The 27,804-nt window shown below is 38.9% G+C and overlaps 2 protein-coding genes across 2 annotated transcripts; one reads left to right on the top strand and one right to left on the bottom strand.

Moving 5' to 3' along the window:
• Nucleotides 1-6,247: 6,247 nt before the first annotated feature.
• On the top strand, nt 6,248-16,636 carry LOC112201068 (jacalin-related lectin 23-like). Its single transcript, XM_040519057.1, has 4 exons — nt 6,248-6,377; nt 7,400-7,503; nt 8,651-8,869; nt 15,913-16,636. The coding sequence occupies exons 2-4, from the start codon at nt 7,420-7,422 to the stop codon at nt 16,381-16,383; spliced, it is 774 nt and encodes a 257-aa protein (XP_040374991.1). The 5' UTR covers nt 6,248-6,377; nt 7,400-7,419; the 3' UTR covers nt 16,384-16,636.
• A 2,004-nt stretch (nt 16,637-18,640) lies between these two features.
• On the bottom strand, nt 18,641-20,279 carry LOC112199313 (late embryogenesis abundant protein D-34). The gene is made up of 2 exons (XM_024340347.2): nt 19,615-20,279; nt 18,641-19,145 (listed from the first exon to the last, which is right to left on the bottom strand). Exons 1-2 carry the CDS (start codon nt 19,936-19,938, stop codon nt 18,684-18,686), a joined length of 786 nt encoding a protein of 261 aa, XP_024196115.1. The 5' UTR covers nt 19,939-20,279; the 3' UTR covers nt 18,641-18,683.
• Between the last annotated feature and the right edge of the window lie 7,525 nt (nt 20,280-27,804).

The following is a 27,804-nucleotide window of genomic DNA, read 5'->3' as shown; positions in this document are numbered from 1 at the left end:
TAGTCACAAGAGCAGCCGCTTTTCCCTGGATACAAAAGACTATTAAAATTTTAGCAATGAAGCAATAATTTTACAGCTGACATAAGTCCCCAACACATTGCAATGGAATCACAGCTTGAGATTATGAAACCTCTACACGAGCATTTGATGCAAACACGTCTCACTGGATTAGCTATCCTATACCAACTTTTCGGAACCGCCCATTTCGCATAAAAGAAGTGTACGGATTGTGGATGAGGGTGACGACCTTTTTGAGATCTTGGCCGGGGTTGGAGCTGGGTGGAATCATTCCGTGATGGGCTAATTTTGGAGGAGGAAGAGATGGAGATTGAGGTGGGTTTTGGGTGTGGGTGTGCGGAGAAGTTAAGCATTTGAAATTAAAAACCAAAAATTATTGAGACAACTAAAATCCTAAAAATTTAGAACAAATTCAATCTGACGTAAGAACAATCGAAAGTTATATGGATCTAAAATTAAATTTGAGGAAAGACAATTCCTTTGTCAAACCCACACGAACATCAAGCAAAGATTCCCATATCTAAATAAGAAAAAAAAAAAAATATATATATATATATATATATCTATACTATTATTAAGAGAAGAGGAATTAAAAATTTTGACAGATTTAACCCTGAAAGATTAAAAAACTTTTTGAGAATAAATTAAATCACAAGGATAAATAGGACAATTATAAAATAGATTTTTATTAACAAAATTATTTAAAAAAATGATTCCACAACCCCTATTTTTCTCTTCCACTATTTTCACTCTGCGATAACTACTAGTGAATCTATTTCTTCTGCAATAACTACCCACATTTTTTTTTTAAACGAAAATTTTTTGTACACATGCAAAGCATGTGATTGCAGACTAGTATGTATTAAAGAGAGGAGAGATATGAAGTTATGAACCTTAACAAATCAGTTGGATCACCATGCGATGGAGCTTGAAGGTGAAGACTGATGACAAGAGAGAGAAGATATCTCACAAGGACAAGAGAGAGAAGACTTCTATTTTTCTTTTCCTTTTCGTTTTGATAGTGTTCAGCTTTTACTTGTATATGTGTTAGCTAGTCCTCAGTTGTAGATTAAAAAAAAAAAATTATATTACATAAGAAACAAGTGGGGGTATGATATTTTGTAAAATACGACACTAAAACTAACAATAGTGTGCAAATTGTCTTGTGGTCTCACCATTTCTGCAAAAGTGACTAAGAAATGGTATCTTTTGCTTACATTTGTGGTAGTGTACTTTTAGGAGCAACATGAAAACTTACGGATCATATGGAGATGAAGGAAGCCTGGGAAAGTATTTTTCAATCCAAGCACCTGGAAAATGATTGTTGGCTTTCATGGTAGGACTTCCATGTTCATGAATCTCCGAGCACTAGGAGCTTAGCTAAAGCCTGTCGATCATAATATGATCTAAACATTTCGATAATAAAGGATCTCCCATGGTGCCGGCATCACTAGATCCAGCAAATCCTCTACTTCCAGCTACATATCCTTTTCAAACCAAGCTCATAAAGAACCACGAAGATGAAGGTGATAAACAGATATCATGCATAATTTCAGGTAATGAAGTTAGCGGAAACGAGGGCAACCGCCGTGGAGGTTTCGCCGTTGGAAACAAATATATTAATACTTATTACTATTATTCAGAAAAATTCAAGGTAATGTATAATTGAATATGATCTTGATATGGAAAGCATACAAAAATATATAAATATAAAAAAATATATTAAAATTTGTGGTCCCAATCTGATAATGGCATGCAATGTCAAACACACGCATTATCTATTTGCCACATCATGTCATGTAATTCTTAAAAGAAAGAAAAACTTATCTGTCCAAAATATGATGGCTCTGTTTTAGGAAAACTGAATTGGGAGAGAATAAGCTGTGTCTTTCATTGATAATAAGGGTCTCTTTATATAGAGGATTACAACAAGAGAATATGCGTCTTACAAGGAAACTGTATCATACATTGACTAAGATAGCTCCGAGAATATCTGTAAGACTAACTATATTACAACTTAGACAAGTAATAACTAGATGTTGGGCCAGACACACAATCCAGATATACTTGAACACTCCCCCTTGTGTAGCCCAAACGCGGTACTCCTCTCGTTGTCTTGTCAAAAACCTTACCGAGTAACAAAAACCCAGTGAGACAAAAATAACCTTGGTCGAAAGAGAAAAAGAGTACAACACACTCATCACGTTTTGAGACCAAACATGTAGACATCTCCCCCTAAGGACTATGATCATGGGAGTTCGGACAACTTCGGTAACCCGATGCTTGCAGCATGTTTCTTGAACATGGATTTAGGCAGTGACTTAGTAAACAAGTCTGCAACATTGTCCTCAGATCGAACCTAGTTCACTCTGATCTTGAGGAGCTTCTGTTGTTACTAATTGTAGAAGAATTTGGGCAATATGTGCTTGGTGTTGTCGCCTTTGATGTAGCCTTATTTCATTTGTTCGATACACGCAGCATTATCCTCATAAATGCTCATAGGATCATATGTGGTAGACTTCGAACCGCAATTGTTTCGAACATATACATTCACGAACCGTTTCGTGAAGAGCAATAATCTCTACATGGTTCGAAGAAGAAGCGACTAGGGTCTGTTTTGTAGACATCTAAGATATCGTGGTCTTACCCATGGTGAACACATAACCAATTTGGAAACAACCTTTGTGTGGGTCAGAGAGCTACCCAGCATCAGCAAAACCTTTCAAAACACTAATGTCGTTTTGAGATGGGGATAGGGAACGCAAACTAACGTTAGTGGCATCCCTGATATGTGATGGGTCCGAATCCATCGTCTCTCTGTAGGGATAGAACAATCCCATATCAATCGTACCACTCAAGTACCGAAAGATATATTTAACATTAGTCCAATGACGTCGTATTGGCGCAGAGTTATATCTAGCTAACAAGTTCACGGCAAATGAGATGTCCGATCTTATGCATTGAGTTAAGTACAATATTGCGCTTATTGCACTCAAGTAGGGCACTTTTGTCTCTAGCACATCTTCATCATCATCCTTTGGACGGAACGGATCCTTATTTGGATCAAGACTACAAAACCATGTTCTCCCAAGGTCCTTCATCTCAAACTCGGATTTCAAGTGCTCAAGGGTTTCCCTTAACTCTTTAAGGGTGTCAATTATGTTCATGTCATCAACATAAACTACTACTATAGCGAATCCGGAACTTGTTCTCTTTATGAAAACACATGGGCATAGTTCATTGTTAATATATCCCTCCCTAATCAAGTATTCACTTAGACGGTTCTACCACATCTGTCCAGATTGCTTTAATCCATATAGTGAGCGTTTCAGCCTTATTGCAAACGTGCTCCGTGATTTAGAGCTACTTAACTTGGATAACTGAAGTCCATCCGGGACCTTCATGTATATCTCTGTATCTAGATCCCCATATAGATACTCAGTAACCACATCCATAAGCTTATGTTTAGTTTTTCAAAAACTACAAAACTGACAAGGTAGAGGAACTTAATAACGTCCATTATGGGAGAATATGTCTCATTGTAGTCAATTCTAGGGTGTTGTGAGAAACTTTGCTCCATAAAGCGAGCTTTGTACCTTACAATCTCATTTCTCTTATTACGCTTTCTAACGAATACCCATTTATGACCAACCGGTTTGGTGTTGGGCGGTATTGGCACAACTGGCTCAAATACCTTTCTCTTCGCTAGAGAATCTAGTTCTGCCTGGATCGCATCTTTCCATTTTATCCAATCAGCTCTACGTTGGCATTCATCAACGGAGCGTGGTTCGATGTCATCGGTCTAAATAATCTCACACGCTATAGAATACGCGAATACATCATCGATGATAATGGAGTTTCTTTCCCATGTCTCATGTACACTAGTGTAATTCACAGAGATTTCCACATTCTCAGGGATAGGTTCTAATGTTGAGGCATCCCCAACTATGTCTCTTGGACATAACCATAATCCGGAACATTCTTATGGGATGGATTTTGAGTATCGATGATCAAAGAATTTGTTTGTGACTCAATCGCTCTCTTTCTAAGGCGAGTATCCTTCGAATCAATCGGTCTACCAAGCTCCCTCGTAGGACCTGCGGCCATGGAAGCCACATCACTGCCAATATGGGCAATGGCGCCATATCCTGGTACCTCAGGAGCAGCGTTTCGTCCAGTATTTGGAACATCAATCCTTGCAGGCACATTTGCGGAAAGCATATGTGATCTCGTTACTTTGACAATATCAGAAATGCATCAGGTAGAGTATCTGCAATGCTCTGAAACTCGATAATTCTTCGCACTTCAAGTTTGGACTGTGCGGTATGAGGATCGAGATGAGACATAATAGGGCCAAACCATGACAATTCCTGTCATTTCTACTGAACATCCTTGTTCTTATCTCCCTCAAACGTCTGGAAGACTGTCTCATCAAAGTGACAATCCGCAAATCTAGAGGTAAAGAGATCGCCTGTCAAGGGTTCCAGGTAGCGGACGATAGTTGAAGCTTCATATCCAACATATATGTCCATTCGTCTCTGTGGACCCATCTTAGTACACTGTGGCGGCGTAATAGGCACATAAATGGCACACCCAAAAATGCGTAAGTACGAGATATCGGGCTCGTATCCAGTCACTAACTGTAACGTAGAATAAGGTTGGGTGGCAGTGGTTCGTGGACGAATTAGCGTAGCTGTGTGCAGTATTGCATATCCCAAAGCGGAAACAGGGAGATTGTACACATAACCAATTTCCGAGCTATTATTATTTGCTACTGATTTTAGTCTTTGTTTGAAGAATGTTGTTCTTTATCTAATATAAGTTAATTTCTTAATTTATAGGTGCTAGACTAAAATGTTAAATCATGAGCCGAAACCGACGTGATCGATTTGAAGGATGCTCTCCTTTATCTAGTATACTTAATGTATTGACAATGTCACAATGAGTCAAGTGATTAAAGAGTTTGAAGCTTCATGGAATTGTGGAGTTAGATTTAATTAGTTTATGCTCTTGTATTGTATTGCATTGCACGTTTCTTTTATTGTTGATTTATTTATTTTTGATGAATTATTTTATTGTTGAGTTTGTTTTTTAGTTAGAGGGGTCTTACCTTGACTAGATGTATCTTTTTTCTTTTTTTTTTCAATTAATATAATTCTCTCCCACCGTCGAGATTCTTTACTATAATTTGTTTTTTCTTTGTTAAGAAGTTCAAACCCACCCAAGGTTGTAATATTGGATCCGCCACTGAAAACTAGATCTAAAAATAAATTATTGATTAAAAGGATAAAATTAGTATTACAAGATTATGATATGGCAAGATGTATTATGTGGATTTAAAAAAAGAAACTTCATGTAAGTACGCATCACATCTAGTGTTGTACAATTTGATCTACTAACATAATGGAACGTCCAAACTGTTGTACAATTTGATCCAGTGGCCTATCGCCTGCTATTTTGCCGAGGCAACTAGGGCTTCGCATATAGTACGTTGTTGCTTTCCTCTGCATACAGCTTCCAGCAGCTACTTGTGCAACCAGAGTGGGCTGCACGGTCTGTCCAATAACCTAGCCACACTCAAAAAGTAATTAAATGCATAATATTCTAAAATTATACATAATAGACTGCACAACTGTAATTTCTTTTTTGATAAGTGCACAGCTATATTAAAAAAAAAAAAACTTTCAGCCCACCCCACCCTTACATTTGTCAGTGAGAATTAAACCCATGACCTTTACAATGTTAGAGTTATAACTTACTAACAGATCACAGCTCACGGCTGTATTGATACACTAGAAGAACTCAATAGTCCTGTAGGCTCTTTTTTTTTGGTCATTTGGATGAATGGATCAAGCATGTCAGCATAATCCCGAGGTTTTTGTAATATTCTTCTTCCACAATGAGAGTTGGACGAGGTTGGTCAATTTTGTTTGTTGTTGTACTTTAGCGAATTGTTGCTTATCTTCTCGACCCCTTAGCTAGCAAGTAAGCTGATTAGCACTAAAAGATAAAGCTGGGGAATATCAAACGAATATCACAATCCTTTATAGGGAATTTGAAAGATTTTCTTTCTTTTGCGGTATCTATCCTTCTTGCACGAACCATGTATATTGGAAAACAGAATCTTTAGCTTCTTTCACTACCTACAGGCCTTTTTAGTGGAAGCTCTATATAAATGTAATTATTTATGTATCCCTTTATCTATTTATAAAGCTGACTTGGTGGTGTGTATAAATGTACCTCAGAGCCTTCAACTTGTGCTCATACAGGACCTACGTACACTAAATTTCGTTGTCCTTCGAATGGTTCATTCTCTCCTCACCTCCTCCCATCTCCTTTAGCTCCAAGTTTCCAAGATGGTAATTATATAACTACATCTATAAAAATGTACACATTCACACACACACACACACACACACATATATATAGATACAGTCCTTCTTGGCTAAGGACGTCCTTACCTAAGCTTAGATACGGATTTCCAGTTTTTGGCCACTTTTCGATCACATTTTCACATCTTGACCGTTCAGTTTTTAGGTCTTAATGTATATATCATCTCTGCAAAATTTCAGCCAAATTGATGATCTTTAAAGCATTCAAAACTGCAATTTACAACAATGTACACGAAAGGTTCCGGTTCAACAGATTAGGTTCGTTCGTGTAAATTACTGTTTTTGATGCCTTAACGATCATCAATTTGACTGAAATTTTGCAGACCTAATCTATACATTAGGACCTAAAAACTGAACGGTTAAGATGTGAATATGTGATTGAAAAGTGGCCAAAAACTGGAAATCCGTTCCACAAGCTTTGGTAAGGATAATCTTACTTGAGAAAGCATGTATGTATGTAATGTATGTGTGTGTGTTTATATATATATATATATATATATATATATATATATATAATCTTGCTCTGCTAAGGAGGTCTTTAACTTAGCTTAAGGAACAGATTTCCATATTTTGACCACTTTTCGATTTCATGTTCACATTTTAACCGTTCAGTTTTTAAGTATATATGAGTAGATCACTTCTGCAAATTTTCAGCCAAATTGATGATCGTTAAGGCATCCAAAACTACAATTTACACCAACGAACCGAATCTGTCCAACCTGAACCGTTCGTGTAATTTACAATTTTGGATGCCTTAATAATCATCAATTTGGCTGAAAATTTGCAGAAGTGATCTACTCATATATACTTAAAAACTGAACGGTTAAAATGTGAACATGAAATCGAAAAGTGGTCAAAATATGGAAATCTGTTCCTTAAGCTAAGTTAAGAACCTCCTTAACATACACACACACACTAACTATTTTGATCGGTTATTTCCTTGTTATTCGTGTTGTATGCAATTTATACTTTGGTTTGTTTTGTGCCAGATCTTGGCTTTGTAAAAAGTATGTACCTAGCCGCTATTAGAAAACCTTCACCCTTGGTTTTCTCTCACCCTTGGTTTTCTCTCATAGCCTCTATCTGTTTGAAGGTTGGTGGCACTTTCTCCACCCTCCATGAGTAGTTTTGCTTGGGCTTGTTCTAGATCTGAGGCTTGATGCTTCTTTTTTCCTTGTTCTGCGTGTTTTCTTCTTGTTTTCCTCTAATTTGTTTCCTTTGGGTCTCCCAATCTTCCCACAGTTGACCCCTTACTTTCTTCTTCCAGATTTGATTTCTCTCGTTCTTCTCGATCCAATTCTACTGATCATCGATGGTTATCGTACCTTTTATCATCTTTCCTCAGCCACTGGTTCTGTTCTTGCTCTTTAAGGCTTTAGTTTAAGCAAAGTTATCCCGTTATGACACTTGGGTTCCTACCCAGATCTGCAATGAGGATCTAAACATCTTTATAGTGGTTGTTTCTCTGATCTCTTGTTGGATCTCCCTCATCTTTGTTCTTGTTTCTTTCTGTTTCGTTTGGTGGTTGTGGCTTTATTTCGATGTGGCATGAGCAGCGTGATCTAGAGATTGTTGTACTCTACGGGACAATTTGGTTTAAGATTTCTTTGGTGGTTCTTTGATCGAGATTGTAATTGGTGTCCTCCCAACTCTTTCGAATCTAGTCAGATTGTCGTCTTGCATGCTGGTGTTTTTTCACTTTTGGTGGCGCCATCGCGGTGCCCTTTCCTTTCCCTTGGCTTCCAACTTGTTGATGTTTAGAGCAAGTTCACCTATTATTTACCACTTTTTTGTGTTAATTTCACCCTCTGGGTCACTAGCGTAGTGTATTTCATGCCCTGGGTCATCTGGAGTCACTTTCCAGGTCACCATCGTGACCTAGTGATCCAGATCACCATGAAAACTGTGCCCGTGACCCAGAGGGTGGAAATTAACACTAAAAAGCAGTGAATAATGGGTGACCTAGTGACCCAACGGGTGAACTTGCTCTTAGGTGCTTTACTTGTAGGTATACCTGGTTTGGGTTCCTTTGTTTTTGTTTTTTTCTGTTTCTTCGCCTAGCTTGTTGGGTCAGTTTGTGATTTTTGTTGTATTTTATTTGTTGTTTTAATATAATGTGCGTTTATTTGCCAAAAGAAAAAAAAATAGCATGTACCTAGATACCTAACTTGTAAGCATGAAAACTTCTCCCCATAACATGTACTAATTGTTCATTAATCCTAATGGTGCATATCCTCCAGATGAACCTGATAAGGTTTATTGGTGGGTCGAGTAAAGAAATAGGCCCTGGGGAACCTTTTGATGATGGCAGTCACTTGGGAGTTATGGAGTTGGTGATACGTTATACATCGTGGCTAGACTTCATTCAAATCAAATACGATGATGGCAATGGGATCTCATCTTGGTCGGAGAGGCGTGGTTGCCATAATGCTCACTGCCCTGGTGGTGAAGTTACCAAGGTTAGTCCACTCTAGCTATAACAGTCTGTGTGTGTCTATATATATATATATATATATATATATATATATATATATATATATATATATAGTCTTTCTATATTAAGGACCTCCTTAGATTTTAAAATCTAAGAATTTTCTAGAATAGACTCACTTTTTTATCGTATATCGACATCTCGACCGTTCAGTTTTAATGACCTAATGTATAGATCACTTCTGCAAATTTTCAGCCAAATTGATGATTGTTAAGGTATCGAACTAGAATAAATCAATGAACAAACCGAATCTGTCCAACTTGAACTGTTAGTTTTCATAATTGTAAATCACAGTTTTGAATGCCTTAATGATTATCAATTTGGCTAAAAATTTGCATAAGTGATCTATACATTAGGACCTAAAAGCTAAACGGTTGAGATGTAGATATGCGATCGAAAAGTGAATCTATTCATAGAAATTAAAATCTAAGGAGGTCCTTAGCATAGAAAAAAGAAAGAAAAAAAATAATATATATATATATATATATATATATATATATATAACCCTTCTAGTGAGGGATCCATTGTTTTTGCCATTTTAAGGAATCACTTATTAGATCAACTTTGCGATTACATATCAAGATCTCGAGTGTTCAGTTCTTAGGTCTATATGAGTAAATTAGTTATCCAAATTTTTAGCTAAATTGATGACCATTTAGGTATCAAACTAGATTAAATCAATGGACGAACCAAATCTGTCCAACCTGAACCGTTCATACTTATAGTTGTAAATAACAGTTACGAATGCCTTAACTATCATCGATAATTGGCTGAAAAATTTGCAGAAGTGATTTACTCATATAAACCTAAAAACTGAACGATCGAGATCCCAATATGTGATCGAAAAGTTGGTTTAATAAGCGATCCCTTAAAATGACACACACACACACACACAATATATATATATATATAGATTCTAAACTGAATCTGTCTAACCTGAAATATTTTAGCTTTAAGGCAGTTATCAATACCTTAACGACCATCAATTTGGCTAAAATTTGGCAGAGATGATCTATACATTAATACCTAAAAATTGAATGGTCGAGATGTGGATATGAGACCGAAAAGTGACCCTAAACTTCAACGTCGCACTTTAATATCAGAGCGAGACCTCGCTCTGGATAGAATCTATGTGTGTGTGTGTGTGCGTGTGTGTGTGAGTTTGTGTGTGTCCAGACAAATCTATATATAAATGAAATATGGAAACTTTGCTGAAGTTTTAAAAATCTAAAATATGTCGATATATAGTTGTTGATCAGGATAAAATAGTTAAGAGAATTTCTATAATATAGATGCAGTTATGTAATTGCAGCTATAATTACAAATGTGCAATAATATAGATACAACTGGTAAGAAAGCCAGCTACATTAGCTAAGAAAATGAAATATAGATATTGTTTCAACAACTTTGCTCCAGAAATACTAGAAAAGTATAACTATCTTTCTATTAGGAGTTAAGTTTCATTTTGATTATTATTATTATTTTTTCAGAGTCAAATCTTGCTTCCAAACCAGTTACATATGTATATAGCTAAAAGTTGGAATTAGCAACTCTATTGTAGATCCTTATGGGTCAATGAACTTCTTAAAGTACGCAACGAACCCACAATTATGATTTTTGTTTAATTCATGCCTTGAGTTAATCATTTGTTCATCGTATACACAAGGACGTATTTAGGATTTGAAAAATAAGGTGGGCTAAGTTTATTAGTGCCCTTTTTGTTGGGCAAAGCTAGCCTAGAAATTTTTTTGATGTGTCCATAGCCTAACCTGCATAAGATCAATGCGTCCATATCATAACAAAAGAAATTTGGAGCAAAATCAATGCATAACAAGTACTACAAAACAAGAACACTCAAATTTACATACACAGTTCATACTTATAGTATAGAAAATCTAAGCGCGAATGTAAAACTATTAATAGAATCACTTTCAAACTAACTTATACATTTAAGTCCTCTTGAAAGTACTAATATGTATACTAAACACCAATTAAGATCATTTTTGCTCCATCTAAACCAACTCAGATGAAGAACCAAGAAAACCCAATAACATTGACTGAACCCAGAAATAAGCAAAAACAAAGATTGATCATTGATTTAGTGTGCCGGAGTTGGATTAAAGCTAAAGAGGGCTGGAATTTTGATAATCACAACTGGAATTGCGAACCTGGAATTTCATCCCTTCATCAGTTTCTCTTAATTTGTTTTGTTTCGAACTCAATCACACCTTGAAAGTTGTAAAACAACAGAATCGTCAGATTCAGAATTCAAAATATATGGGCTTTAATCATTCAAGATGAAGAGATGAAATTCTTCATACCTTTATAATTATATCTCAAGTACTTGGGACTATGGGCTTTATAATTATATCCCAAGTTATAGCGACTGAAAGTCTGAAGGACGAAGACTGATTCCCACTGAATTTTTCTAGAAGTAATGTTATAGGGCTGCGGTATTGGAATACAAGAGAGATTTTCTGCCCAAATTTAGGTTGGGCTGGCTTTCCCTTGGTTATGTCCTGCATGTCATGCTCCGAATTAAAAATAAAAAAAGTCGAATCTGAAATGTGATAACTTAACCAACTGCCCGAAATACATAGAAACTTTTTCAATTTAATCCGAGCAACCACATAACCAAAAACATAATGCCAATAAAGACTCAGTCACTTGAGTTGAATATTACATCATCAAGCATTTGCAAAACTCGAGAGAAATGAAATACAAATGTAAATGCTCGCTAGGAGCATACTACATACAACAGTATGATAACAAAATTGGCTATGAACCTAAACTGCTGCAACTATGACTCGAACTCAGCCTTGATGGTCTTGACCTGTAGGAATAACCGCTGCACTATGGAATAGTGCACCGAGTTGAAACCAACAAACCCGGTACAGCTTTTTGAGCTTGTATGAGTAAATTCAATTTAAATTAACCCAAACCCGCATGCTTAACAAATCACAACTCGAGAGTAATTACAACAATCCAAAAACAACTCCATAAATAATAAGAACTCAAGTCCCTCAATGGACCATAAACGAAGGACACCACACCAACTTTCTTTAAAAACACGTACTTGTGGGCCCCAAGTAACCCACGTGATACTCCCATGCAATACCATGATTGACAGACTAGAGCTCTAACTGACTTGTAGCCCGTCACCTGTCAGGGTTATGGCATCCAATACTATTATCTCGATCACCAATGTGATAAAAGGTCTTCAGACCGAACATTCAAAGTCCACATGACTCAAGAAGTTACACTCAACCCAAGATACTTGTCAACCACTCAAACCAGCAATTACAGGATAAATGCATTCCCGAAAAGAGTAAATGATCACAACAATAATCCAAATCAAATCACAATTCACTCATATCACAATGTCACACCATCAATATATATATATATATATATATATATATATATCGATGTTCTAAAACTCAGTTTGGGAGGTCGCCTAGGCGCTAGGCGCAGACTGACCGCCCTGATTTTGGCTTAGGCGACAAGGAAAATCGGATTGGCTTTCGACAGGTGTCTAGACAGAGTAGGCAGGCGTTTCGGCGTTCTAGGCGATGAACTGGGTGCTAGGCAGTGCACATCTGTCCACTTTCTCTCTCTTCTCAAGGCTCGACTGCTCGACTTTCTCTCTCTAGTACGTACTCTGAGTCCTCTTGACTCTCTCTGATTTCTCCTATGAGTCCTCTCACCATCACTCTCTCTCTCCTCAACTCTGATCCTTCATTCTCTCTCTCCTCAACTTTGATCCTTCATTCTGTCTCTCCTCAACGACTTCGATCTGTCCCTCACTCCCTCCAAACATCATCTTTATTTAATTTCAATCATATAATCAAACATCCATCACAAAACTTTCAAAATCAATACTTGGGAAACCTTGAAATCATTGAGATGAAGAAATGGTGGAATCATATAAGGGTGTGGGGCGACAACTGTTCAGTTGGGGACTTGGGGTCGGAGGCAGATGATGAGGGGAGAAGGAGAAAAGAAGGTTGAGATAGGTTTCATATGTTTTCCAATTTTTCTTTAATTGTTCCATGGGTTTGGTCACTGACCCATTGTTTCTTCTAGCCCACTAGACTTTGTTTCTATACTATTTGTCAAAAAAGAAATTAAATAAAAAGAGGGCTATGTTGAATGAATTAACCCAAAGACATCCTAATGTTAGTTCAATAAATATATAATTCAACATGTTGATTATTTGATTAGATGACATTGATGCAATAGGCTTTAATAGACTAATAGATTAATGGTTGAAGATCTTATTATTTTATTTACGTAATTATATGTAATAAAAATTAAATTAAATTAAAAAATAGAAACCGCCTAGGCGCCGCCTAGTCTCCCTCCTAGGCGCTAGGCGCTAGGCGCCGGGATACCGCCCTACTAGCGCTTAGCGATTTTTAGAACCTTGATGTGTGTGTGTGTCTATATATATATATATATATATATATATATATATATATATATATATATACGTGGTCATCCACTCAGGAATACCATTAATATCAACTATAGTTCACAATCACAAAAACATCGAGAAACTCATTTTTATACTTGAAAATCATTTTCTATACATGTGAACCGTAGTCGATAGAGTTCATATCATTAAAACAAATATTCATTTCCGAAAACGATTTACAATTTATCACATAATTCTGAAAACAAGTAAATTCTTTCATATATGAACCACGTGAGATTTACTCACCTCTAAATCCTGCTACGTCTTCTCTTACAGTAGATAAGGTATCGAATACGCTTCGTCAATCACCTAAGTACAATACGATCTCAACTTAGTACACGAATTGAAAACGATTATATTTTGAACTCCCATTTTCCCTAAAATCTCGAAAGTAATGCAAATCGAGGCGAAACTTCATCTAAGACCACCCGAGGTCTCCGAAATACTTATACGATCAACATATCAAAATTACAAGTCAATAGGACGGCTGAATCCGCTCGGGTCGAAAACACTAAGACCCTAAAACTCTAACATGCTCATACGATCTCCAAAAATTAAATGTTGTATATCGAAATGCTCGTATCGACGAGTGGATCAAAATCAGGAACAAAAATTGTCCTTGAGGTGGCCGGAAGTTGCCGGAAACCACCGCCACAGACTGCAGCGGCGCCGCCGTCAACCACCAAGTTAGGTGGTGAAGCCGACATGAAACTCTTCCTTTCAACATGCCCAACAATATTCATAACTCGCACAAGACTTGAAAACCAACCGAGGTGGTCGAAAATTACCTAAACAGTGAGTAGATCGAAAAATTCCTAGATTTTCTAATTTGTTCGATTTCTCCTTGCACGCTTCAAATCTCTTCAAGCTGCTTGGGGAGCATGATCAGCATCTCCAGTGGGTTCTAGAATGGCCGGTAGCTTGAGCTATGGTAGCCGGAGGAGAGAGAAAACAACGTTGATCCAATTTTGGGTTTTGGATTGGATTTCTCCGGCAGCGGCGGCTACGTGCTGTGAGTGGGTGCGAGACGACCCCGGGAAGGTGGAGGAGGAAGTGGCAAATCGTTGCAGCTTAGTAGCGAGGTGTGGGTCGGGCGGACTGCGGAGATATCGCTGAAAGAAGAAGAAAAGCGATTTCCGTAGAGAGAGAGAGAGAGAGAGAGAGAGAGAGAGAGAGAGAGAGAGAGAGAGAGAGGGCTCGCGGGTTTCCAATTTTGGAAATCTTGGTCTTTTTGAAATTTCCGAAAACTTTCATCCTGTTATCAAAAATGGAAATTTTTCCCGAACGCTATAACTTCTTCATACGAACTTTGATTTTCGCGTTCTGCATATGCACGAACTCGTATCGACACGCTCTATGACTTTTGTGACGGAAGTTTTCACAGAATCCAAACGTAAAAAAAGTCAACCCTTGAATCGAAGTATTCCGAGCGAATAATTGTTCGAAATTATTTCCGTTCTACTCTCGAACCACGAAATCGTACTAACGAACATTTTATTAATTCTAGGAGATTCCAAGAAATCAATAACAAATTTCCGGGGTCTTACACTGCATATGTAAATAAGCTACCTAGGCTGCACCTAGGCGCTGGGTGGCAGCTCTCGAACTCGAGTAATGCCGAAGAGGCAAGGTTGGGCAGGCTGGGTTTGAGCGGCTGCCTAGGCGGGCCACTATACACCTGGAAGGTTGGGTTTGGGCGCTAGGCGGCCTGTCTAGGCGGTTTGCCGCAGTATCAAATTGAAACTGAGGAGAGGAAGAATTGAGAAAATTTTGAACAGTGTACACCGTGGTTGCTCTATGATTATACAAGACACCAAATTAATAAAGGGTGGAGCAGTTTTTGAAAGGAATTCTTTTCACTTGAACAGTTGGACTCAAATTCGGCGGTGTAGAGGTTGAAGAAGAAGCAGGAAAACTGAGGAAGTGGATTGACCCCAGAAACCCGCTCGCTCAAAAGGCGTGAAAGCACAACTGAACTCATCTGTGCAATTTTTTATTTTTTCTTGGAGATGTTCAACTTGGTCAATCTCTTTGGGCCAGTGATTATGTAAGAGAGAGAAATATGTGTGTAGATAAATGTTGAGACGTGAATGGGGAGAGAGGGAGAGCAATAAAGGTAGTCTGGGTTGGGAAAAAAAACAAAATACATAATTGTATGTTCAATATGAAATTAAAAAAAATACAAAACCGCCTAAGCTAAAATAGTTTGGGTTGGGAGGTTATAAAAATTTAAATACATAAACAAAATACATAATTGTATGTTCAATATGAAATTAAAATTAAATTAAAATTTAAAAAATACAAAACTGTCTAGACGCCTTAGTTGCCCACATAGACTCCTAGCCACTGCCCGACTAATGCCTAACGATTTTTAAAACCTTGCTTTCACTTTGTTACGTCCCTGCATATAGATTTGAGTGCCAAGCAAAAGTTCTTAATCCAAAAGAGTTAAATAAATATTAATAACTCTCATCATAAATCTTAATTACATTGAAATATTATTGCATGACATTATGTTATCTCATTGACTGCAGATAAAACTTGATTATCCAGACGAAGTTCTAACTGGAGTTTCCGGATATATTGACACTCCATGGTCCTTCTTTCCCGAGTTGACCCTTACTCGCTCAATTACTTTCAAAAGCAACAAAAGAATATACGGGCCTTTTGGAGCTGAAACAGGAAAGCACTTTTCATTGGCTGAGACTGGAACCATGATTGTTGGGTTTTATGGCTGGTCAGAACCTAAGCATTGTATTCGTTCTGGTATTCGTAAAATAGGACTTTGGATTGAGACTTTTAATTCTTATGAGATCAGTCCATCAAAGGATCTGTTACCGGCTGGGTATTTCTTGCAGAGCAAGCTCAAGGAAGACGACGGCGACACCAAAATTGTGATCTCCGATAACAAGGTCATTGGAAACAAAGGCAAAGGCAATGGAAAATTTGTTGTCGGAAAAAGGACTACTAAGAATATTACTAATCTACATATTCGGCTACTGTAAAAGTTGAACACCAGTATTGTTTCCGGCTACCTGCCACATTTACTCCGTATGGATAGTTGATCTGACTCTAATGGTTAGATCAACAAAACAAGAAACTATAGATGCCATGCATACAAAAAGAGTTTCTCAAAGTTGCATCACCATCTGGAAAGTATAGCAAAAAGAGCAAGCCAACTTTGGCCTGGGATCGAAAGCTCTATTAAACCTGTACACCATTTGGATAACTCTACTTAATTAGCTTACACTAGTCTAAGTGCACCTTATATATATATATATATATATATATATATATATATATATATATATATATATATACACACACATACATACATACATACATACTCGCAAAACAGTAGTTCTTGTAAGCTAAGAACATAGCTTATAGAACTGGACATTGCTTAGAGTTTATATGCTGATATGTAAATATACATACATATTCATATATGTAATTTGATCAGACTTCGAAACACATATATATATATATATATGTGTGTGTGTATAAGCTTTAAATGAATTCTGTAGATACACTTATGCATTGTTTGAATTCAAAATCATGCTGCAGTTGATATGCAATTAAAGGTTTGGTAAAACAGTTGAGCAAAATGACAGTTTCTTTATGGATGAAACTGTTATGAAGGGCTCCTATATAAGTGTCAAACAGTCCCTTCAGAAACACGAGTTCTTTCTCATCAAATTAGTCCCATTACTAAAAGAAAATTAAGGTGGATTCAGGAGAAGGCTGTCATGGACAATGCAAGTGCATTGCAAATCTAAACCATCGAGATCATTGGAGAAATTAGTCACCAAAAACATATGGTTTTGTGTTAAGCAAAATTGTGAAGGGAGAAGATGCTGTTGAGGAAAAAGATGATAATGGTAATGATGATGATGGTGGTGAGAGTGTTATTATTTGTAAGGAGGATGAAGTGTTTGATTGTGAAGGATGGTTGCTGCATTTACAGCTGAGGAAACAATGACTCTGATCTTGGTAGCCCAGACTAAGAGAGAGGGGTGATCAGAGTAAAAACTCCGAAGAGACCAAATTACCCTTCAAATTATGCCAGGTGGCACACGAACTAACAGCGTTAGTCACGGCGTGTACATTATTTGCTCGGGGTTATAAATTTGTGTACTAAAGTTTAGAATTTGTAACTTTATATACATAAATGTATAGTGAGCCTATTTTCGAGTACTGTTCTTAAAATTTTCCCAGTACATATGTGGAGGACTTTAAAACAACCACTGTTGGTCTATTGTTAATTTGTTTCTGCAATGACTACACACGGCCACCTATTTCTAGAACATATGGCCACAACATTGAGAATCAATTTTTTTATTATTATTTCTTTTTACGGACCAACAGTAAAGATATTAACATCTCTCGTTATCCTTGTGTCACAAGCCTAATGATCGGTAATGCAGGATTATATTAGTGAATAATCTTACCACAGTTCAATAACTTTGTGACGAAGATAGATTATATTGCAGTAAGATCTAACAGTTGATTTGCTTGAATGAATTTTAATTCATTGCAGATAACTCTTGATTTTAAACGAAGTTTTGGCAAATCATGATAGAGTTCTCGTGGCCGGGATGACCTCCATTGCCTCCCTTACTTTCCAAGTTTCCATAGCAACATCAAAAGTTACAGACCTTTCGGAGACCAAAAAGGAGATCAAAAGAATTTTGAGAGACCAAAAAGGAGAATTTCTCAACCAAGGTGAATGATGCTATCGGAATTATTGGCTTATTTGACAGGTCAGAATATCGGGCTGGTCTCCAGGCAATAGGATCTCACGTGAAAGCTCATCAGAATCAAGATCTTCTCTACTACCGTCTAGATTTTGTTTTCAGATCAAGATCAAGTTCAGGAAACATGACAACTACAAAACTAACAAACAGACGTCTTGCGGTAGTTGCCCAAATAAACAGAAATAATGGCGACGGCGACACTAGTGTGGTTCAACGATGGCCATAGTCAAGAATTGTTCTGTACATACAGATGTACGTAGTCTCTGACTTGAAGCTTCATATCAGAACTGTGGAACCGTGGACATTCGGGGACAAGTACTTACAAAGAGCAAGCCAGCTTTTGGCTTCGATAAAAGCTTCATTCGACATTGTTTGGAAAACTGCAAACAACACTAGCTATTCGTTTTTGTTACACTGGTCTACAGAGTGCACCATATGTATAACAAAACATTAGCTTAATTTTCAGCTGCACTGCAAAAGTTCATATATACTAAGCATGGCCAAAACTATGAGACATTAATTCTTGAACAGTACGAAGTTACGAACTACTACGTGTTCACATTCATATTTTCGTTCAGCCTGGCAGCTGCAGTAACAGAAGCCGCAACTCCACCTGGACGTGTGGTCATGTCCGGGTTGTTCCTCAACTCGGCACTCACCACTCCTTCGGCATCCTGCCTAGTTGCCGCCTTGTCCGCGGGTAACTTGGCGGTCGCACCCGAGAGCACATCAGAAACCTTAATCTTGTCTTGCTCCCTGTCAGTCCCCGCATTGTGAGCTGCGGCAGATTGAGCTGTCGCGGCCAGGCCCCCGGGAATTATCACATTGCTGCCTGTTGCTCGCACCTCTGCAGCCTGAATTGCCGCGGCATCGCTCTGATCCACTAGCCTATCCCCAGCTGTTTGGGCCGAGGCCTCCAGTGCCTCCCCTATAGTTATTGCATTCTGCTGCATGAATCCTCCCGCAGCTACTTGTGTAACCGGTGTTGGCTGCACATACTGGCCAATAACCTAACCACACCGAAAAAGAATTAATTGGCCAAAAAATATAGCATCAAGCCATCAACTAAATATCGATAAATTCAAAAAATATAAGTCATGTCAAACTACCCATCTGAACAAATCAACAATTTTGAAGTTGTTTTAAGATTGCTTGATACCAATGCATAATCTCATATCATAACATTGCGATATATATAACTGTGAACTTCTGGGCGAGTGGAGATTTAGTTTTAATGGTTGTTTTGTTCACAGAATCTAATAACATACCAGTATTAGAGAAAAAAAAATCAGATTGCATAATATCTTCATAAAATCTCTGAATTAATTCCCTTATTGTAGTCAAACCAATTATATCTCACACACGCACACACACATACAAACAGATGGTAGATATTCAGTACCCAAAAAAGGTTGCCTTGCAAACAAAGTCATTTATTCTATACTGAGCTTTAGAAGAGCTAGAGAAATCAAAGGAGACCTGTCCACCAACTGATTCAGTGATTGTTCGCCTTCCAGGGACATCAATCTCTGTAACAGTGACACCTTCATGTCCAGCTACATCAGTAGCCTCATCGTGGCGGACGAGGCCAGCTCTCTCGTTTCGGGTGGCGGCTGACTGCATGACAGCGGCCGGACCGCCCTTCTGGGTCTGCCCCAACACCATGGTTTCAGCGGTCTGCATCATCGCAGCATCTTGTGGCGCTACCGTCTTGGATGCTAGGTCGCCGGAGACATTGAAAATGTCGCCGTACTTGACTGGTTCTTGCCCCTCCTGAGGCCTTCTCGGCTGTTCTCGACTCATTTTTGTATCTGTACTTGAAAATTAAAAGCTTTCTGCAAATGACTTTGATACTTCTGACTAGCTTAGTAAGTGCTACTTTGAGTTGGGGAAGACTTGAAGATGATTATATAGTATAGAAAATTATGGAATCAAATCGACACATGGCTCTGTACAAGACGTGGCAAGAGCAAATCCGAGACAGTTTGATTGAAGCAAGACACATGGCAACAAGAAGCTCGTCATTGCTTTGGTTCTTGCCACCGTTTGGAAGCTTGGGGACACATGCCATTGATAAACTAGCTTTCATCAATACTGTTGTTTACAGGGGAAATTCGAGGTCGGGCAAAGAAATAAAAAGCAAAGTAAAGCTTATCCAATACTTCTTCTATTTTTTATGCACTTATCCAATACTTGTACTTCTTTGGTAATCTTACATAAGAATCAAGAAGGTGAAGACTGAAAAGAGAAATGTCTTTCTTAGTAAGTAATAATATTGGGCAATGATGATTATATCCCAAGAATCTGTTTTCCAGCCTCAAGTTATAGTTGAGAGCGGATGTAGTTTTTTCTCTCTACTGTTTTTGAGATTTTATTAAGAATTAACTATAAAATATATAGATCCGAAATTATGAGATTATTTTCATTTTCATACCCAATTATTAAATTTTTACATTTGCATACTTGTTTAATTTGTGGAATTAAAGCATCAAGAAAGGAAATCTAATCATTTCATGTGTTTGGGATGCAAAACAAAAGAGTTTTCTTCCTCAAGGAAGGGAAAATACAGCAAAAAGTGGTTTATTCTATAGCCCCAAAGGTTCATTTCCCCCTTCTTTTCTTATATTTATTAATCACATCACATTATTTTGTTGCATTAATTACAAACTGTTTAACAACTTTACTAATAACTTTCTTTATGTTACCAAATATCAGTATGGAAAGTTCATGGAAAATTTAATTTATCATCTAATGGGAAAGACAAAAGAAAGAAAATTTAATAATTTTCTTTATGGTACCAAATATCTTTTCCGCAAACTAAACGAGACCTAATGCAACTACCATAGTTAATATCTACTGATATTTAAGGGTATTTCCTCACTTTGTAATCAATATTAAAATCTCTTCATTGAACTTTGTTATTGTTTAAGTATAATGTATTTGAGAGAGATTGATGAGAGAGATGTGTTCTTATTATTGAGAATAGGAGCCCTATATATAGGGATTACAAAGTGCTAGTTCTAATGTTACAAGGAATACCAATCCGTGTAGGATTGGGAAATCTAGAACCTTCTCTCCTATTGCTACTCCTAGTTTGATAAGGCACACTAAATCGATATTCCTTCAACACTCCCCCTTGTGCCGCTTCAAACTTGGTGGTGACGCTTCATCCGTTGCCTCGTTAAAAACCTTGCCAGGTAACAAAAACCCTGTGGGATAAAAATAACCCTGGTCGAAGGACAAAAAGAGCACAACACGTCCTTCACTCTTCGAGATCGAACATGTAGACATCATAACTCCCCCTGATGTCGATATCTCCCCCTGATTGCTATAATCGTGGGAGTTCGGATAACTTTCTCAATCCGATGCTCTTCACATGTTTCTCGAAGGTGGATTTAGGTAACGACTTAGTGAATAAGTCCGCTACATTATCCTCTGATCGGATTTGATTCACTTCAATCTTTAGAAGTGATTGTTGTTGCTGATTATAAAAGAACTTAGGCGATATATGCTTGGTGTTGTCGCCCTTGATGAAACCTAACTTCATTTGTTCAATACAAGCTGCATTATCCTCATAAATGCATGTAGGTTCATTTGTGGTAGATTTCAAACCACAACTTCCTTGAATGTGTCGAATTACGGACCTTAGCCATACACATTCACGTACAGCTTCATGTAGAGCAATAATCTCTGCATGATTTGAGGAAGTAGCAACAAGGGTCTGTTTTGTAGACCTCCAAGATATCGCAGTGCTTCCCATGGTAAAGACATAACCAGTTTGGGAGCGAACTTTGTGAGGGTCAGAGAGGTACCCTGCATCAGCAAAACCCATCAAGACATCATTGTCGTTTTGATGGAGAGAGATAGGAGAACGCCGGCCACCATGAGCGGTGGCGGCGCCGGCGGCGGCAACATGGCCGGCGGCCATTCCATGGACGGGGGCGTTTTGCCTTTTGGGGTCCAATCCCAATTTTCCGTCATTCCTTTTCTCTCTGTAGGGATAGAATAGGCCCATATCAATCGTACCTCTTAGGTATCGAAAGATTGTCTTTATACCAATCCAATGGCGGCGTGTTGGCGCAGAGCTATGTCGAGCTAACAAGTTCACTGCGAATGAGATATCCGGTCTTGTGCATTGAGCTAAGTACAATAATGCGCCTATTGCACTCAAATAGGGCACCTCGGCCTCTAATGGTTCTTCGTCCTCATCCCTTGGACGAAACGGATCTTTTCCGGGCTCAAGACTACGGCCGATCATGGGAGTACTCGTAGGCTTTGCTTTATCTTCATTAAAGCGCCTTAGGATTTTCTGAGTATATGCAGACTGATGGATCAAGATTCCATCACTACGGTGCTCGAGTTCTAAACCGAGACAAAACCGTGTTTTCCCAAGATCTTTCATCTCAAATTCGGATTTCAAGTATTTAGCAGTTTCCTTCAACTCATCTAGAGTTCCAATTAGGTTCATGTCATCGACATAAACTGCTACGATTGCAAATCCGGAACTTGTTCTTTTAATGAACACGCATGGGCATATTTCATTGTTAATATATCCCTTCCCAATCAAGTAGTCACTTAGACGGTTATACCACATCCGTCCGGATTGTTTTATAGTGAGCGTTTTAATCTTATTGAAAACGCGCTCCGTGGTTTAGAGCCACTTGATTTGGGTAATTGAAGTCCATCTGGAACCTTCATATATATCTCTGAATCTAGATCCCCATAGAGATATGCTGTAACCACATCCATAAGCTGCATGTCAAGTTTTTCGGAAACTACCAAACTGACGAGGTAGTGGAACGTTATAACGTCCATTACGGGAGAATATGTCTCCTCGTAGTCAATTCCAGGGCGTTGTGAGAAACCTTGCGCCACAAGGCGGGCTTTGTATCTAACAACCTCGTTTTTCTCATTACGCTTTCTAACAAAGACCCATTTATGGCCAACAGGCTTTACACTTGGGGGTGTCTGCGTTACAGGCCCAAATACCTGTCTCTTTGTTAGTGAATCCAATTCAACCTGGATTGCATCTTTCCATTTAGGCCAATCCGCTCTTTGTTGACATTCTTCAACAGAGCGAGGTTCGATATCATCATATTCTATAATTCCTTTTGCAATATGATATGCAAATGCATCATCAATCGCCATAGAATTTCTATCCATCATCTCATGTACACTAGTGTAATTTATGGAGATCTCTCTATTCTCTGGAGTTGGTTCTGACATTGGAGCGTCCCCCAATGATGTCTCTTGGACATAACCATAATCCGGAATATTCTCATGAGATGGATTATTTACATCGATGATTAATGGATTATTTTGTGCCGAACTCGCTTTCTTTCTTGGGCGAGAATCCATCGAACCTATGGGCCTCCCGGGCTTCTTGGCGGGAGCCGTGTGCCTAGCCACAACGTCACCATCATTGAGAGATGGGACGTTGGCGCCATGCTCATGCATTCTTGAGTTGGCGTCATGTCCTCTACTTTTAGGGACATCAATCCTTGCAGGCACGTTTGCAGCAGGTATATGTGATCTCGTCACTTTAGCGATATCAGAAAACGCATCAGGCATCGAATCTGCTACGTTCTGAAGATCGAGAATTCTCCGCACTTCAATTTCTGACTGTGCGGTTCGGGGATCAAGATGAGACAGAGTGGGGACAGACCACGACAATTCCTGTCGTTCCTGTTGAACATTGATGTTCTTATCTCCCCCTAACGACGGGAAGACTGTCTCATCGAAGTGACAATCCGCAAATCTAGCGGTAAAGAGATTGCCTGTCAAGGGTTCTATGTAGCGGATAAGCGTTGGAGAATCATATCCAACATAAAGGCCTAATCGTCTTTGAGGACCCATTTTGGTGCGCTGTGGCGGCGCAATAGGCACATAGACTGCACACCCAAATATGCGTAAGTGTGAGACATCAGGCTCATACCCAGTAACCATCTGGGACGCAGAGAAGGGTTGAGAGGCAGTGGGCCTCAGACGAATAAGCACAGCTGCATGCAAAATTGCATAGCCCCAAGCAGAAATAGGGAGATTGGTGCGCATCACCAATGCTCGAGCAACCATTTGTAGTCGTTTAATGGTGGCTTCTGCGAGACCATTTTGGGTATGAACATGAGGAATAGGATGTTCAACATCAATCCCAATGGACATGCAATAATCATCAAAAGTCTTTGATGTAAACTCCCCAGCATTGTCTAATCTTGTAGACTTAATGGGATGATCAGGGTGGTGAGCCCGTAACTTAATTATTTGTGCTAGGAGTTTAGCAAATGCAGCGTTCCTTGTGGACAATAGCATGACATGTGACCAGCGTGTCGATGCATCAACCAACACCATAAAATATCTAAATGGTCCGCATGGTGGTTGAATAGGTCCACAAATATCACCTTGGATTCTTTGCAAGAATGGTATATTTTCTTTGGTGTCCTTTGCATAGGATGGTCTCGATCCTAACTTTGCTAAAGAGCAGGCTTTGCAGAACGAATGATGGGCTTTGGAAACAACCAATGAGGATTTTGGTTGAGCCATGAAATCACAATGGACCTTAGAAGTAAAAATGGGAGTCAAGGGAGCAGGGGTGGCGTCAAAGCCACCCTTGGGCCGCAGGGGGATGGCGGCGCCGACCGGGGATGGCCGGACTTGAGGGGGAAAGGCGCCGTGAGGCGCAGGTGCTCCTCCTTGATCCAAATTTCGAGTTTTACTTCCTTTCGTTTTGAAAAAGGGATGTCCGTGTGAAGTCTTTAATAGACGGATCATCATGTCACGACCTGGGTGTCCCAAACGGTCGTGCCAAAGCCTATACGTGTCGGAATCCCATAAATCATCTCTCATGACATGGTTGGATTCAATGACTCGAATAGTGGTTGCATACAACCCACTAGAGCGACACATAAGTTTCTCTAATAATCGTTTATTTCCGTAGTCATTAGAGGTGATGCAAAGGAACTCTTGTCCATTCTCACAATGCGTTTCCGCATGAAAACCATTGGCTCTTATATCTTTAAAATAATAAAGTTCGAAAAACATGTCTACGACATGAGATAAAATAAATCGATACTTTATTAATAATATCCAATGATGACACCAAAGTTTCGTGACCATAATCTAATCCAATATAAAAATCAAATCGTAGATAAATCGTAGTCACTTTATCCGTTCGGCAATTTCAATTTAGTTGTGACCAGGTAAGGTAAGGCGAGATTTTGGTGGAGCGTTGCTCACTTTTAAAACCGTTCTCTCAGATCAAACCTTGCCTAGACATCACAAGTACTCTTGAGTACGCCTAGAGGGAAAGAGTTAATACAATAAGTCATTTTATTGATATAAGGCATAATTGCCATGACATAATTCTTGGAAAAATAAAAGACTATAAATAAAAATCTGCGGTATTTTGTCTTCATCGCCAGATTTAAAGTCTTTGTGAACTCGAAGTCTTGATCACCATGATGCGACTACCTTCGTAGGCACATTGCAAATTCAGGTCCATTGATCAGACGTTCCATATCAGAAATAGACACCATAAAGAGGATTCTCCCTTGATTGAGGCGCATTGGCGCAATATGCATAATCCCTAGGACTGGTGGCGTTGGAAAGTGGTGCCCATGGCCAACGTTGGCTCCATGGTTTCCAACCCTATTTCCCTCAAAATCACGCCTCCTACGGTCGTGGGATTGTCGCCTTGAGTGATTACCTTCTTGAGCATTTCGATCGTATGGATCATGACGTCGATGGCGACTTTCTCTAGCCATAGGACGATGCTCTTGATAGCTATCTTGAAGCCTGTCAATTTCTCTTTTCACAAGTTCATTGCCATGTCTTTCAGTAGTGACCATAGCTTCAATAAGCTGTTGGAAACTTGTGATCCGTCTTGTATTTACATGAGTCTGGAATAAGTCAGAGGACCTCATAGCATAGACGGGGAAGGTATTGAGGGTTTTCTCAATCAATTGGTCTTCTGTGATTGTTTTTCCACAGAGACGCATCATTGCTTTGATGCTGAGAGCTTCCGAATAAAATTGCATGACAGTGTCAAATTCATAGAAGCGAAGATGTTTCCATTCTGCTTCTGTATTCGGAAGTATGGAGTCACGAACATTGCCATATCGTTCGCGAAGCGCATGCCAAAGCTTTATGGCGCTATCCTCATTTATGAACTCAAACTGTAGGTCACTATCCATGTGACGTTTCATAAAGGCAAGTGCCTTGGAATTATCTTTCTCAGTTTGAGGGTCTGGAGCTGTTTCTATAGGACAAAGCTCTTGGATTGTATGCAATAAATCACGGGCAATGAGGTGGATCTCGACATCAGTGACCCAAATTAAGTACCTTTTGCCTGCATAATCCAATGGAACAAAATCGAGTTTGTTTGTGTTTGACATCCTGAAAGATGAAACAAAAAACAAGTTAGTTTCGGAGTCAATGCTTCCACGAAAACTAAATAAGATTTCCGAGCTATGCTACCAAGAAATCGATTTCCAAGAATAATTGGATTAGACCGAAACAATGATGTTTAAATGGTCAAAATCTATGCTCACGAACGCTCTTAGTCCATAGCTTACGAACGCTCTTAGTTCGTTAAATCGATGCTTACGGACACTCTTAGTCCGAAGTCTTACGAACGCTCTTAGTTCGTTAATTGCGTGAATCCCCACGATTCCGCTTTCTCAAGAATCGAACCCACGTTATAAGAAAGGTGGGATGTAGAAGAAGGGAGGTTTTCAAGTCCCCGAGAAAAGAAGAAATATTTAAATTTCGAATTATAGGAACTTCAAAACTTACTCTTTTGAATACTTACTTGTATTTGGATCACGTGCGTGTCGATGCAGGCGTGATGGAGCGAAGCAATCCGAGTAGATTCTGTTCTGAACAGCTTGTACCTCGATTGGTGTACAGATCTCAATATGACTCCGATAAGGCTGAAATTCGGAGCTTAGATGGAAGAGACAGAGACGAACAACTTTGATGAAGAAAGTTTTTCGATCTGAGCTTCCGAACTAGACGTTTCGAGGCTTGCAAGAAGACGGATGTGCACAGGAACGGGAAAAAGATGCAGTGGGTGTGCGTTGGCTTGTTTGCGCAGCAGGGATGCTTCGGTGGCAGCAGGCTGGAACGCAGGGCTGCAGGGAGGGGGCAGCAGGGGCTGCTGTGCAAGGTTGCAAGCGCACGGGCGCTCGGGCTGCAGCGAAGGCTCGGCTAGCTCGGGCTAGGGGCTGATTTGTGAATGAGTTTTGGTTTTCTGTTTTGTGGTTAGAGTCGTGCTGATAACGTGTTTAAGTATAATGTATTTGAGAGAGATTGATGAGAGAGATGTGTTCTTATTATTGAGAATAGGAGCCCTATATATAGGGATTACAAAGTGCTAGTTCTAATGTTACAAGGAATACCAATCCGTGTAGGATTGGGAAATCTAGAACCTTCTCTCCTATTGCTACTCCTAGTTTGATAAGGCACACTAAATCGATATTCCTTCAACAGTTATTAAATTTTATTTTTTATTGAGATTGTTTCTGGAGTCCACCTTGCTCCCCCTAGCTCACAAGCCACTTCACCTATCGAGTACACCATCGATATGGGGATTTCCTTGAGTCTCCAACTCTCTCCACATGCTAGGGATTTTCTTGAGCTGACTCCACCTATTGCACCTTTGGGCTACTACCTTGA

This window comes from Rosa chinensis, chromosome 4, assembly GCF_002994745.2.
Source record: "Rosa chinensis cultivar Old Blush chromosome 4, RchiOBHm-V2, whole genome shotgun sequence".
NCBI classification, from domain to species: Eukaryota; Viridiplantae; Streptophyta; class Magnoliopsida; order Rosales; family Rosaceae; genus Rosa; species Rosa chinensis.
This window is presented reverse-complemented; position numbering and strand designations above follow the sequence as displayed.